The sequence below is a fragment of the Struthio camelus genome, chromosome 1, assembly GCF_040807025.1.
Source record: "Struthio camelus isolate bStrCam1 chromosome 1, bStrCam1.hap1, whole genome shotgun sequence".
Lineage (NCBI taxonomy): Eukaryota > Metazoa > Chordata > Aves > Struthioniformes > Struthionidae > Struthio > Struthio camelus.
In genome coordinates, this window is record NC_090942.1 from 165,048,536 (window position 1) to 165,062,741 (window position 14,206).

At 41.3% G+C, this 14,206-nt stretch overlaps 1 protein-coding gene across 8 annotated transcripts in view; it reads right to left on the reverse strand.

Annotated features, from left to right (window-relative positions):
• FARP1 (FERM, ARH/RhoGEF and pleckstrin domain protein 1) overlaps positions 1-14,206 on the reverse strand; it is a 216,115-nt gene that overhangs the window by 69,367 nt on the left and 132,542 nt on the right. For all 8 annotated transcript variants that reach the window (XM_068928599.1, XM_068928609.1, XM_068928602.1 and 5 more), the window contains one exon: positions 3,143-3,247. In XM_068928599.1, the coding sequence (XP_068784700.1) occupies positions 3,143-3,247 (105 nt within the window). The remainder of the gene's footprint in view (positions 1-3,142; positions 3,248-14,206) is intronic.

Sequence of the window (14,206 nt, forward strand, 5' to 3'; positions counted from 1 at the left end):
ACATTCCTGCGCTTTTAAACTTGAAAATGTTTCTCAATGTAATTGCTTTATGTTTCATACCCTCTGAAAGTGATATTTTTTTGGAAGAGCTAAAGAAGCTTTGTTACCCAAGAATAGGAAAAAGGTGTTTAAACTGGTTCTGACACATTCTGCCACTTCAGTATTTTCAAACTGTTTTGTTTCAGAAAGTTGGCATGTACATAATCTGCAATGATGATCAGTGGCTTTGCCAAGTTTAGGGGAAAAAAATACCCTGAATATAAAATAGCCAGTCTACAATAATATGGGAGTCATACATTTTACTTGATGGAACAAAATCTCCTTTCTCTCTCCATAGGGAGTTTATGATACAGCATGAGCACATTGTGCGCTGCTCCTTTCTCCGCTCTCTCAGTCATCCTGCAAGCAAGTTACAATATCCTTTACCAGACTGCTGGATACTAGTAATGCATGTGTTGAATGTGTGTGGGGAGAAAGGAGGAAGATGGGGCAAAATCAAGACTTCATCAGTGTCACCGAACTCAAGCAACTGAAACTTAAGCATCATGCAGCTTCCCACACACTGTCTACACAGAGCTATTCTGAGATCGGTTTATAAATTGGAAATGAGAAAAAATGTGAGGATTCACTTAGGATTCATGATCTCCATTTTCTCTGGGACTATAAAGGCTAGATTATTTATTTGTTTAAACAAAGTTGGACATTCTCTGATAATGACTGGATTCCAGCAGCTGCAGAATTCAGGCAGCCATCAAGTGTGATGAAACTTTGTAAAACCCCAAGCTCGGCAACTGTGCCTTACTTCCCCTTGTCCGGGCAGAAAGCGCAGCCCTCAGACCCTCCACGTTCATCCTCCATGCCTTCTGTTACAAACACAACCCTCTAGCACGTACCAGGCACATACCCTCTAGCCAGGCATCTTGACATACTACTGTCAATATGTCAAATATGAGGTCCGGAGCCTTGCATGTTGGAATAAACACAGCTGAACTGTGAATACATGACTTCATGCATGTATGATAACCTCCAAACAAATATGCTCCAAATATTTATTTTTCCTTTTACATTACACACTGTTGGAAGAGCAGCACTTCAGGCTGCTCAAATCATACAAAAGTATAAAATATGAATGTATGCTTTATTTCTTAGACACACAATTAACTGCAAATTCTTTACTACGCGCAGTGCTTGAGTTCTACATTATGGCCACGAAGACGCTAAAAAGTTTTAAACCTCACAGAAGCATTTATCTCCACTGCATCATACAAATTGGTATTACGGTTTAAGCATAAATATTACTCGCACCCAGAATGCTACTCCACACTGAAACAATGATTCATAAGCAAATCTTGTGTTTTAGAGTTCCTGCAACCTGCTTTTAGGGAGCTGAAAGCATTATATCCACTGACTCGCACCATTCTTGGGGCACAGCTGGCCAGATGTGTGCCAGATTTGGGGATCTCCCTCTTTCCCAGAGGCAAAGACGAGACCACCAGCGGACAGGCAGACCAGCGCGCCCAGATGCTTGTCTGGTGTTTCAACCTGGTAGGGGCAGCCGGGTTAACCTGTTCGATGTGTGGAAGAGTTTTCCTTCAGGTGAAACTGGCAACAGCCTTAGGATTTTTCACCGTCCTCTTTATCCGAGAGCCCTGGCTCCCCCACTGGGATCATCTGGACGTATTTCCAGCCAGTCGATTCCTGGCCACTGCAAGGGCCTCAGGCACTGGCAGCACCTCAGTCTCTCCTGCGTTCTGCCTCAAGCAAATAAACCACTTTGTTTTCACAAGACCGAAAACTGTTAGTTTACCTCAGGTCACTGAGCAAAACAGAGGGTCATCTTGCTGAAACGTAATGACCTGTGAAGTGGAGAAGGTCAGATGAAATGACCTGCTCCCCTCATATTCTACAGAACTAAAAAGCAACCGTATATGTACAGGACGTTTGGATCAGTTTTTAATGTCAGCATGTCAATGTTAACACAGCAATGTGGACTCTGCGGTGATAGTACAGTACAGTTGCACTGCTTAAGTGTTATGCTGAGCTCTTAGTAACGTAAAGCATTAACTGAGGATATATGGCAAAAGAGGAAACTCTCTGTGTTTCATGTAAATCCAGGAGCAAACTAAAGTGGATTAGTTTTAAAAGATCAATGACCATTTTTCACAATCTCTTTTTTAATTATAGTTGGCCTAAAACTGTGTGACCACTACTGTTCAAGTTTAGTGCCTATACAAGCACGTGCTAAGCCATGACAACAGATTACTGCAGCAGTGAATAAATCCTCTTTTGTCTTCAGTTAAGAAATGTTGTTCCTTAAATAAATTTCATAAAGAAAAAAACGATACACATGTTTGCCTAAGTTGCTCAAAGTCATCTCCTTTAGAGCAGCCAGCCTACTGGTGCAGAACTCACTGAACAGGTAAAAAATCCAGCATATACTAGAATGCACTGGTCAAACAACTCAGGTATGCCAGAAGGTCACACAGCAAGCCTAAAGTGAAACAAACTTAAAAAAAGGGAGTCATTAGCCTTTGGCTTTCTCTCCTACATGACACTGTTTCTACCCCTGAAGTATTAGTGTGTGAATGCTACAGGCCCCTGTTCTCAGAGCGCGGCGTGTCAGGACTGGCACACCTGCGTGGGTCGCACAGCTCTCCGGGCAAGATTTTCATCATTTCTTCCCCCCTTTATTATTACTCTCATTGCATTTTATCTGTCTTATTGTCCCAAGATGATTTTCATGGAACTGTGTCACAAGTATTGTAACTCGCCTTGTCCACGGAGAAAGATTCTACTATTTTCATACTCCACATTCAGCAGGATGTTAAAGACCGTAAATCAAATCTGCGCCAATTCAGCCTTTGACTTCTCTGGTACCACTGATTAGAGATAAATTGTTTTCCCTCTTGTGTCTGAATTACCTGCTACTTTCAACAAGGACGAAACCTGCAAGGAGTAATCAGGTTTCAAAAACCATTTCTTCAACTCCATCACAGATGAACACTTTTAAAAGAAAGTTGTTTTTTCAGGGGGGAAGAGGGGTGGATTCAGGCTTAAGCGTGCTTTGTAAGTAAGGAGCAGGAGGAAAGAATACAGTGTGCATGTAAATGAAAACCAGTTGAAAATTAATCCTTTTACATACCATCATCTTTTTATGATCTGGAAACTCAAGGCCAAAATAGTCGCCTTCAACAAGGTTCAGGTGGTTGCAAACGGCATCATGCAAAACTTTCCCTGGAGCTCTTTGCTGTAAGAAGAAATCAAAACCTAACGTTACATGCTGCAGATTAACGAGAATGCTTATAATAATAAGTGGCAGAACAATTAACTATGCTAAAAATTGTCCAGCAAACAAAACTGTCAATATCATTTACAAAATCAGTGGTTACTGCAGCCTTATCCACAGGGCAGCCAACAATAGTATGCTAGTTTTATAGCTAAGAAAAATAACCATCCTTCTCTGGACGGCACCTCAGAATCAACCTTTAGTGCATTTTTGAGGGCAAAATACCATAAAACAGAGGTGGTAGAAAAGGGAGGGCTAGGATTCATTTTCTTATGTCTGCCATGTTACCTTTGTAGATAAATGTGGTGTGAATCTCCCTAGGCTGTATTCTACCTGTGAATTTACAGGACAGGACCCACGGGCCCTCCAAGCCATCGTCAGGTGGTGCTTCGTACATGTGTGCACAACACACTAAAACCAAGACGTTCACAAAGAGACTTGCCGTACAAGATGCATGCGTGTGCGTGTTTGCTGGGCACCAACGGATATGCGACAGGCTCAAGTCCTGGGTCCTGATTTCTTATGGGCTTATGTTGAGCCCACTGCTACGGGGCCCTGGGGCTGATGAAGGCTATTCTGAGAGTTACCCAGCAGTTCAGAGGAGTCAAGGGCAAGCATTTCCTTTCTTACTGTAGAAATCGTTCCTCTACAAAGACCAGATGTTTTTGCACAATATTAGCTCTCTGAGCCCACAGTTCTGCTGATTGTAAGGATTCTTCTGATCCGCACATCAGTTAAATCCATGCCGACAGCAAATACTGTGAATTATGGCTCACCAGCGATTCTTTGGCAGAAATACTTTTTCAGTGTAAAATGCCAATCACTTAAATCAAGCATTTTTGTTTCTGGCAGAAATGCACCTATTTTAACTCAGCAAACTTCCCGGGGAAAAAAAAAAAAAGAGATCTCCACTCACTTCAGAGTAAATCATGACCCATTAAACAGCCTAAACTCCCAGGGAAACCCATGTCCAAGTTCCTGATCACAGCCTAGTCAAGTGACCTTGCACTCAACCTACCTTTCTGCCCGGTAAATAATTATTAGAGCAAAATGAAAGAGCAATAATAGAACAAAAGAAAATCATTAGCAGCTGGCAGTTAGGCCAGTCAGCTGAATTAGGGAAGGACAAACCTGAGCCCATGTCCCTGCATCTCCTGTGAGCGCCCTTGCAAGCAGATAGTAATTCAGTTTGCCTCCAACTGCCTCCCCCCCCCCAGTTTGTCAGGACAGAGTTTGGTCTCTGTACCATTGTGATACAGAAAAATGAAAAGTCCTCAAGTTTTTCACCCAGGGCAACCTGGGTTTTCAGCCACAACAAATTTATCCAGCACTATGTAATACAGATAGGGAAAAAGAAATATCCAGTAGCTAGGCTTATACCAGGAAAATAAAGAAGGTGTGACATTTTTCTAAGGGAGGCACAGGGTATAGGTGCCCACCACCGCAGAGCTCAGTCACCTCGGGGATGCAGGGCACAACGACCGAACCTTTCACCAGTGGCTAGTTTTGAAAATGAAGTTAGAAGGGAAAAGCCAAGTTCACGTCTGTAGGAACTTGTTGAGCAGGTTTTTGCCCAAACTTACTCACGTTGCCTCTCACAGACCTATGTCGCCAGGAAGCAAAGTTCACTTACATTACTTTATTAACTGTTTGTTAATATTAGCTACAGCAAACAATAGTCTTACAAATACCATCAGAAAACAGATCAAGAACAAGTGCAGATAGAGTACTGATTTTTTTTAAGCATTTCTCATGAACTACCTCACAGTAACTAAAAAAAAAATTCATCCCAAAGAGCTAAATAAGAGGATATAGGGAGAGGAAGGAAAAAAGGACTTTTTTTTTTTTTCTAGATAGAGCACTTTTGATCTGATGCAATGGTACATAAAATAAATCTGAAGTGCAAATACATTTGAGTACTCTCATCTCATGTTCCTCAGCTTCATTAAACTGAAAACCTTTGTGCAGACCAACGCCCAGACCATGTTAGTAGTAACACCTCTTTTGCTAGTTGTAACAGCGCTTTTCTGACATTGCTCAGCCCATCCATTGCTGTTTGCAGATGTATCCAAATATCCATCATCTCTTAATGAAACGACTTCCCAGTAAGTGTATTTTATTGGAGACAATTGAACGATATTAAAAAGACGTTAGATGTAGTGTAATAACTACACTATTTATTGCATTGAAAATATATGTAGAAGTGATTTAGAAATGTCAGTCAAACGCTCCTGTGCCCAGACTAGTTTCAGGGCCATACATTCTGCCAAGGCTGCTACGGAGCAGAAGGACCTGTTTAACAGACACAGTCATACTAAGCGTCAAAGGACATTGCTTTCATTCACCTGGGCAACAGAAAACATGGAAATGCAGCTTCTCAGACCAACTTAGTTAAAGCATATTTATACGTCTTACTAAAGTATCTGATGGACTCCAGCCCGATAGAGATCAAATTTCATACCGCCTCCTAGGAAACAAGGTATCTGGGAATGTGGAGATTTTTTGACCAACAGGGAAAGATAGAGAACTCACCCGCACCACCACGCAGCACGAGGTTACCTAAGGAGAGCAAGCCTGCCTGAGCTAAGACCAGGAGTAAAAGCAGCGGATTAAAAGCTGCTGAGTGCTTTCATAACGTTCATTTCTAATATGCATTTAGACAACGGTACGGCAGTGTTATAGCATTTATGTCACTTGGCATTTTCTCTGGAGTGTGCCCCTGTAACATGAAATGTTTCTTCCTCAAGTATCTGTAAATAAGATTATTATTCTAAACTCATCTTAGCTTTGATCTGTCTAACACAAAATAAAACCTGACAGTTTATTCAAGAGGAAATACTACGCGTACAAACACTGCTGAGATTTAGAGCCTAATGACACTCCTAGTCTCGTAGGGCTAGAAGGAGAAGTATAACATTCAAAAATGCAGGAACTGGCTAGTCTTACAGAGATGCTAATTCAGTGCAGTTCCATGACATCCTTACGAAAAAATTTAAACACAATAAATTAAACTTTCAGTTCACTGAATATGGAAGCAAACCAGCCATCACTCAGGTCACAGTAAACACGAGCGGACAGAGGACGCATTCAGGAATGAGCGCACCACGCCATGACCTCATCTGTACCCAACAGCGGGGTCGGGTTTGACCATGGCTACAGGGCCTATGGGACAAAGCGAGTTTTCCCTAGAACCTGGAGGGTGTTTTCCAACCATCAAGTGTGGCCTTGTTGTCACATCTCAGATGCCAAGCACCAGACAGCACTTGGCTGGGCCAGATGAAGGCCAAGACGGTCATCAATAGGGCCAAACACGGAGGGCAAGGGAGCAGGGCAGCAGGGCACCTCTCTCGTGTTGTGCTAAAGCCTCATAGAGCAATCAGAGACTGCGAGACCTCACCCACAGGAGAAGATCCGATGAGGAGGATGAGGCACTTGAGTCAAAAGGAAGTGCCCAGGATGAAGGCTGGTGGCAAGGCCAGGACCTCCATATTAGCTGCCGTGGATGCCGGGCTGGAAGGCAGTGAGGCAGGGAAAGGAGATAGGAGCATACGGTATATTGGTGAAATACTAATGTGCAAAGTTCACATGCAAAATTCAGGGGCTAGGAAGGAGTTGCAGCAGGTGGGAATCACCTGCTCTTATTTTTATTGCTGGCTAGACAACAAAACAATCCTGCTATAATCAATGAAAAACCGTTAGCAATCCCAGAGGGCAATTCTTCCCATCCTGAAACAGCCATCCATGATCATGCTGGCAATGAACTTTTCCTTAGTGATACAGTTTTACTCTTTTACCCTTGACGTGAGGGGGAGTCTAGACACCTCACTTTTACAGGGTTCATTTTCGATGAGGTGAGCCCCAGCCATATGGACAGCAGGGTATTCCTATTACTCTCTTGAGGTGGTTTTTAGCTACATCAAAATAACATTACAATTTTATTGCAGTGAAAACAAGCTTACTGATTTCAAGCTACACATCCTTATTGCTTAATGTACTTTGAACTGGCCTTTCATTTAGCTCTAGGAAATTACATTTTAAAAGACACTTTACATTTTCAGGGAATGTCAGGCCGGTAAATCCTAAATTATGAATAATGTGCATAACCACATTTAGCTGCAAGCTACGAAGGTACCAAGTCAAAGCAGCCTGCATTACGCATTGTGCAACCAACACATTATTTCAATATTACTGCTCGTTATTTCAACATTACTCAATTCACTTTCCCTCTACTCCCATCGAAATCCAAAGCAGTAAGTTATTTATGCATCTTCCAGTAGTGCATACTTCAATAGATTTAACAATTCTTTAACTTTCAAGAGATCTCCAAATATTAAAAAAAATCTCCCTCTATATACTTGTTCAGATCATTCTTTGGCACAGACTGCAACATGGAAACTTTTAAAGAAAATATGTAGCAGTGTCTGAAAAATTTCCAAGACTTTATAAGAAGGGAGTTTGGACACATTTTTCTCCCCTCTCAAATTCATTTAGCAATTACTTCACTAACCACCTTCTCCCTTCACCCACCCTCCCCCCCCCCGCAAGTATCTGCTTAGGATCAAATAGCCACTTTACCAGTTTTTATCTTTCTGTCCAACTAATATGATCTCAGATTGAACAGATCTTTCATTGAAAGGGTTTATTTGTTTGTTTGTTTGTTTTTTAATGTTACTGAAATGTGATGTCAGGTTACACAGAAGTAAAATAAACACTTTCTTTGGAACATCTGCAAAATGTAAGTCCCATCAGTGCCTTTGCCAAGGTACAGGAGTGGAAGCATGGAGTACTCTGTTCTCTTACTCCTTTCTCAAAACTGCTGCAAATGGACCAGAAAAAAAGTTTTTTTGTTTTGATTCCACCTCCTAGTGCATTAGTAACAACGGATAAAGAGAAAATAACATCTTTATTTTCATCCAAAAGACAAAGGTACACTCATCATTCACACCTACCATAATATAAAGGCAGACATTTCTTTCCTTAATGCTCTATTTCTGTCATGTTTTAAGTACTCAAACATGAAATCTCACGATTGGGGTCAAACTAAATATTTTTAAAATATTTAAATATTACATTTTACAAATATTAAAATACAAAGCAATTAAAAAAATTGTTCTTTCCCTAGAAATCTTCCTAAGAAACCCTTGTATTTCAGACCTACCACTACCGAGGCACTGAGAGATCCTCTACCCTTTCTCTCCTCTCTTCTCTCTCCAACTACAGCTGTTAATCCTATAGGAAGGATAAGACAACTATAAAAATAGACTTTAACGATAGCGTTCTTGCACCTGGGCTTACTAGTTTTCACTTCACTGTTCAGCTTAGGCTGCACAGTTAGGAAGTCCTGGAAGAAGTGTGGTTTGCTACTCTCTATATTCCAGGTTAAAGTGACAGCCTCTTCCAGCAGGGACACAAAAAATGGGTAAAAAAAAAAAACAACACCGCAGTCAAGTGTTTTTCACCTCAGCAGCTTAGTACCTCAGGACCTCAAGACGCACACTGCCTGGAATACAAGCAACGAAGAGAAGTCATACCTCTTAACAGAGCAGCGACACGCTCCTGCAGCTACTTTTAGGGAGACACATACTCACGGTGTACCTGTAGCCGCAAGGTATCATCCCCATTTGGCAGGGAGCTGCACAAGGGGCAAATTTTCACCATATCCTACTATCTGACCCAGGCACTTCGTTCCTTTTAAGGAACATTGTTTTACTGCAGTTGAAGGCTGCACTCCTGGCATGGATCCCACATGCTCTTGCACAGACTGCACACATACTGTCCAAGGCAGGACTCAGGCCAACGGCAGTAAGAAAATAAGTCTCTTATACTGCATCAAAAAAGGCAATTGATCATCTGCTGTTGGTGTACAATAAGACTATTTATAGTGTTTTTCTCTTTTTAGATTTTAGCACATTGCTTTCTTACCTTGCACTCACCACTTAAGCTGTTTTCCCTTTTCAAGCAGTGCTTCCCATCTGTAGTCTCTGAAGTACTTTTGTTGGTGGTGGTTTTTTGCTGTTGTTGTTTAAATACAGCATGATTGTAAGATACAGTGCTTTTTACTTCAGGTGAGTTTCATATCAACTACCTGCCCTTAAAAAAACACCAGCAGCAACACTGCACTTGTTTCCTGTATCTATCCGCCATGACAAACAAGAGGACTTAAAAAATGATTAGTTTAAGCTCTGCGATTATTAGCTAAAAGTCAACACAACAAACAATTACTAAAGTAAAAATATACAGGGAAGGGTTTTAATAACTATCTCATTCACTTGCATTTTTTAGCACCTGCTGCTAAAGAAACATGTAATTTTCTCCTTTTGAATACAGACAGATTTGTTGCTGTAGCCATGCTCCTGGGTTTCTGATTATGATAAACCGGCTTCTGTCAAAATACTTTCTAAAAAAGGCAAGAACAGAATGATTTTTCCAACTAGATTTTAAACTCTCTTCTGATTCCCCAAATCAACTTCACCAGAAATAGCCACCTATAAAATTCAGGTGAAAAACTGAATACTTACCATGAAAAGATTATTTCTGCTACTAAATAATCCTCTTTAATACTTAAATAGTGTGGAACCACAAAGAAAAAGATGATCTAGCAAATCTAATGTAAGATTGTATGACGAAACTATTTTCAGTAGCACTTGATTAAACTTTTTCTTACAGCAGTCAGATGTATATCATTCAGCTATAGTAATTCCACAAGTAGCTGTAGATCTACATAATTACAGCACACTGAAGCTATTGGAATTGGAGGCCCTGCTTGGTCTCTTTTTCCTCGGCTCATAAAAAGCACAGCTTTGTAACTTAATGGGCAAATACAACCCACGTAGTATTGTATGCCATTTCTCTGTCCAAGCGAGGAAATAAAAAAAAAGAGAAGAGATGGGCTCTCATCTTCAGATATAATGATCCAATCTTTTTTTTCGTAGTTCTTACAAGTACAAACTGATATCAGTACCAATTTTACTTTCCTCTCTTTAAGTTACTGTCATTTCTAACTGATGAGGAGTGTGTTAGTGCAGAGCCAGCAAAAAACACCACAAAACTAGTGAAGTCTTTTGGGAAGAAGAGCTTAAGGAAGAATGAGAGCAGATTTTTTTGTAGCCTGGAGAACTTCCTTACCAAGGAGCTGAAGGGACAAAATCCCACAAAACAATTTGTTTTGCAGGTTCATCCCATTGTCAGTAATGTCAGTGGAAATCTGATACTTCTAATCCACTAGCACTGTAGAAGAAAAATATTCATCCTTCAGTCACTCGGGTCTAAATATACATCTGTTTATTAGAAAACACTATTCAAAGTGAGAAGCAGTAATAAAATACTTCATGATTAGTTTCACGGTTCCCTGATTCCTTTAACTGCATTACAGCATTTTAGCGAGCTGACATCTAGCTCTCAGTTGGAAAAATATAGCCAACTTTGTCTTGACTTTGTACTGATTAAACAAAAAAAAAATTATATATATACTTGATACACTTGCTCCTCAAAATCACCTTATCAGCTTCAAGGGGATGCTCCGATCCCCTCAGCTAATGAATGCAGCTGAAAGGTGTCATTTTTGTGCGGCTGAGGCTCTCTTAAATCTGGGAAATGGTCCTGATGGAGATAATGCACATCTTCACTTGAAATGTGAATGCTGATTTCAGTATCAAAAAACAAAAAATCAAATCAAACTGCAACAACAGGTCTCTGCACAGGCTAATTTACCTCCTGAAAAGCCCTAAGCCTTGTTGCTTGTAGTACAACCATTACTGCTAGCTTTCTTAAGACTAGTGTAACAGATTTGTGGGGAATCAGTAGTAGCTGAGCAAGTGTTCTTCAGCAACTGTTTAAAGCTGCAGAATTTCACACACCAACCATTCAATCCTTGGAGACTTCCAGCAGACTCTTCCCAGAGCCACTATTTCTAAAGCAAAAGTACTTTAACAGCATTTTGAAGTCACAGTGTGGACTAAAACAATGAGACATTAAAAGAACCATGAGAAAAGTTACTAAAAATATATTTTCTTTCTCCCTTAAATCAGCTCCTGCAAATACTGAATCACGCCTGCCTAATTTTACTAGCAAAACTAAAAACCAGCTTGTGGTGGTTCTTTACCCTGTTAGCAAGGCAAACATCCCCTGTGGGAAGAGACTATCTTCCTCTGCAAAGAGCACCATTAGTGTGCTGCGTCCCAGCTGCAGAGCCTTGACCCTGAATGGCGATGACTTGCAAGAACCAGAGCCAGCCTGTCATGAACTTCAGATCTCGGAGTGAGTTGCATGGCAGTGCTGTCCTTATAACCTGAAACAAGTTGATTTGCAAATTGGCAAGTAGGAAAAATGGAAGGCAATGAACAGTTTTGTGCACCGTGGCTTTTCTAAGACCAGGTCCACGCTAAGAAAGCTCGCCTGAAAAGCTATGGCAGGTAAGAGCAGGCTGGCTGAGGGGGTGCAAGAAGGGATAAAGTCACCCAAAGCCAACACAGCCATGATGGCAAAACCCTTGGTGGGGACTTAGCGGTGCCACCTCCACGAGAGAGCGCATCTGAATAACCCAAGCTAAACTGACGGACAGGAGGAGCGATGGCCTGGGCAGAGCTCTCCACCTGGCAGGGATGCTCCGGCTATGGGCACAGCCACTGGGACGCCCATGGCCCAACCGCGCCGTGAGCGTGGTGTGCACGAGCTTTGGGAAAAGAACACCCCACAATACTTGTTTTCAGAAACTAGATGAGAGTTTGATGTGAAGCTGATACAACCTCATTTTTCACAAAGTTTGCTATACGGGAAGCTGTTTTACTCAACTCTGGAAGTAAATACATATCTGTCAAATAAATGTTGATACTGTTTTCCCTCCCAGTGAGCAAAAAGCTGAATGAGTTTAACCCCCGGCCCCAGCGCTATTTAGCGGCACACTGCGCTCCTTGTTTCTTCCGAGGAGCTGGAATGGAGGTTCAGAACGCTCATTAAAAATACCTCAGATTGAATTTCATAGCCCACAACTTCTGAAGAGGAATATAATGGTACCATTCAGCGCTTGCCGTGTAACTCAGCAGCGCGGCAGCCAGCGTGTAACTGAGGATGGAAACCCAAATCTCTGTGAACTGCCCCCCACCTCCCACTTTTTCACTCCTCTGTGTTTCAAGAAAAAAACCTTTAACCACCTCCGTGAGTTTTCTTTTTTTTTTCTTTTTTCTTTTTTTTAACATCAGTTAGTGTTTGAGAAGAAAATAAAATCCTTCTGTTATTCAGGCCACTTTCGTCTCTGGTCTGTTCTCTCCACCTGTTCATTTTTCCTCATTTTCTTTAGTTATGAGCAAACTCTTTACTGGAATAAAGGAATAAACAATCCTCAAGTCATCAAGTGTGAAAATAGAAGCCTGATACGCAATTGAAAACATGCCCGTATGCACAGCTGTAACTATAGTGAGAGTTACTAACTACAAAACCAGACTGGGAATGCTAAGTGGTTATTTACTTTTATTTGGATGTATTTTATTTTAGCCGTTATACTAGTTTTTTATTTAGCCGTTTTATTTATTTATGCTAGTATTTTATTTAGCCGTTATTTTAGCCATTTAAACCACAGAAATTACATAAATGTGAGAACTCTTATGCCCACAAAAATGAAAAAAATGAGTAATGCTCGGGCAAAACATCAAATCCGCAAGCTAAAGCAAAAGCAATCGCAACACTGCAAAAGCTTGTGATGATTCCTGTTCAGTCCTGCGTTGATCTCCACCATTCAGAATTGTCTGCATTTTCCTTTTTACTGTGATAGGGGAAGGAGAATGCATTTTATCAATAGGATACAGAACTTTTCACCACTGGGTTCCTGACTTGGAACTACACCCTAAGATTAAGCCTTCACACTCCGGCTGCTACCGGTCTGTAATGTATTTGCATTGCACCTTAACACCACAGGCTTGCTGAGAGGTGCAAGAAAGGATAAAGTCACCCAAAGCCAACACAGCCATGATGGCAAAACCCTTGGTGGGGACTTAGCGGTGCCACCTAAGCTCTTGCCTTCAGCCACTGCTCCAGCTGGATGTAGCAACCCTACAGCCGCAGTGCGAGCCAGAGTAAGGCAGGTGAGCTACCTGCATGAAATTAAAACAATTAAGAGTTTCTGTAGGATCAGCTTGGAACTAAGCTGTGCCACGAAACTGCCTCGGTCTGGCAAAGGGAAGGCTTGGCTGTAGCATCCTACGACTGCACCAAATTAGAGGTGGAGTAATCTGTATTTTATGTGTGAACCCGAAACAGAGGTGGTGCCAACTTCACTCCTAAAGAGTAAAATTCATACCCACAAAATGTTTTTATGGGAGCAAAACCTTCTAAATGCAAAACATAAACCTCAAAAGCTATCTAATCTGCAAGTATCTGAAAGGCAGAAGTTTTGGGCTGCTTTTTGACAGTTAAGTTCCCAATACGCAAGAGTGTCTTGCCCGATCTGCCACCAACTTGACAGACTCAAACCGCTTGGTAGCCTTTGTATCACGGATGTACGGGAAACACGTTCAATATTTCTTTAAGCAGCCTCAAAAGACCTTAAGACTGACTACTCTGGGAGTCTGAAATGTCTTTTAAACATGCAGAGAAAGCACCTTTATAATACATCAGACATAAGAGAAAAAGTGACAACTGTGTATACAGTGTCACTTAGGTGCAATATAAAGCAGACAGGAAGGAATAGTAAGTGAAAGTGGTGTAGCAGATGTTACAGTAATGGTTTCTCCTACCTAGAGATTTCAGTGGCAGCTCTTAATAAGTCACTTCTTCAAGGGAGGATAAAAAATAACCACCCTCCTTTGTTTTTAATATGGCTGCTCATACGGCTACACAGCAAACCGTTTGAAAAATCAACACGTAAGTCATCCCAGGTCTCTGAAAGATGAAATTACCTCTGGATTGTAAAAGTCTGTTGGATAGCTA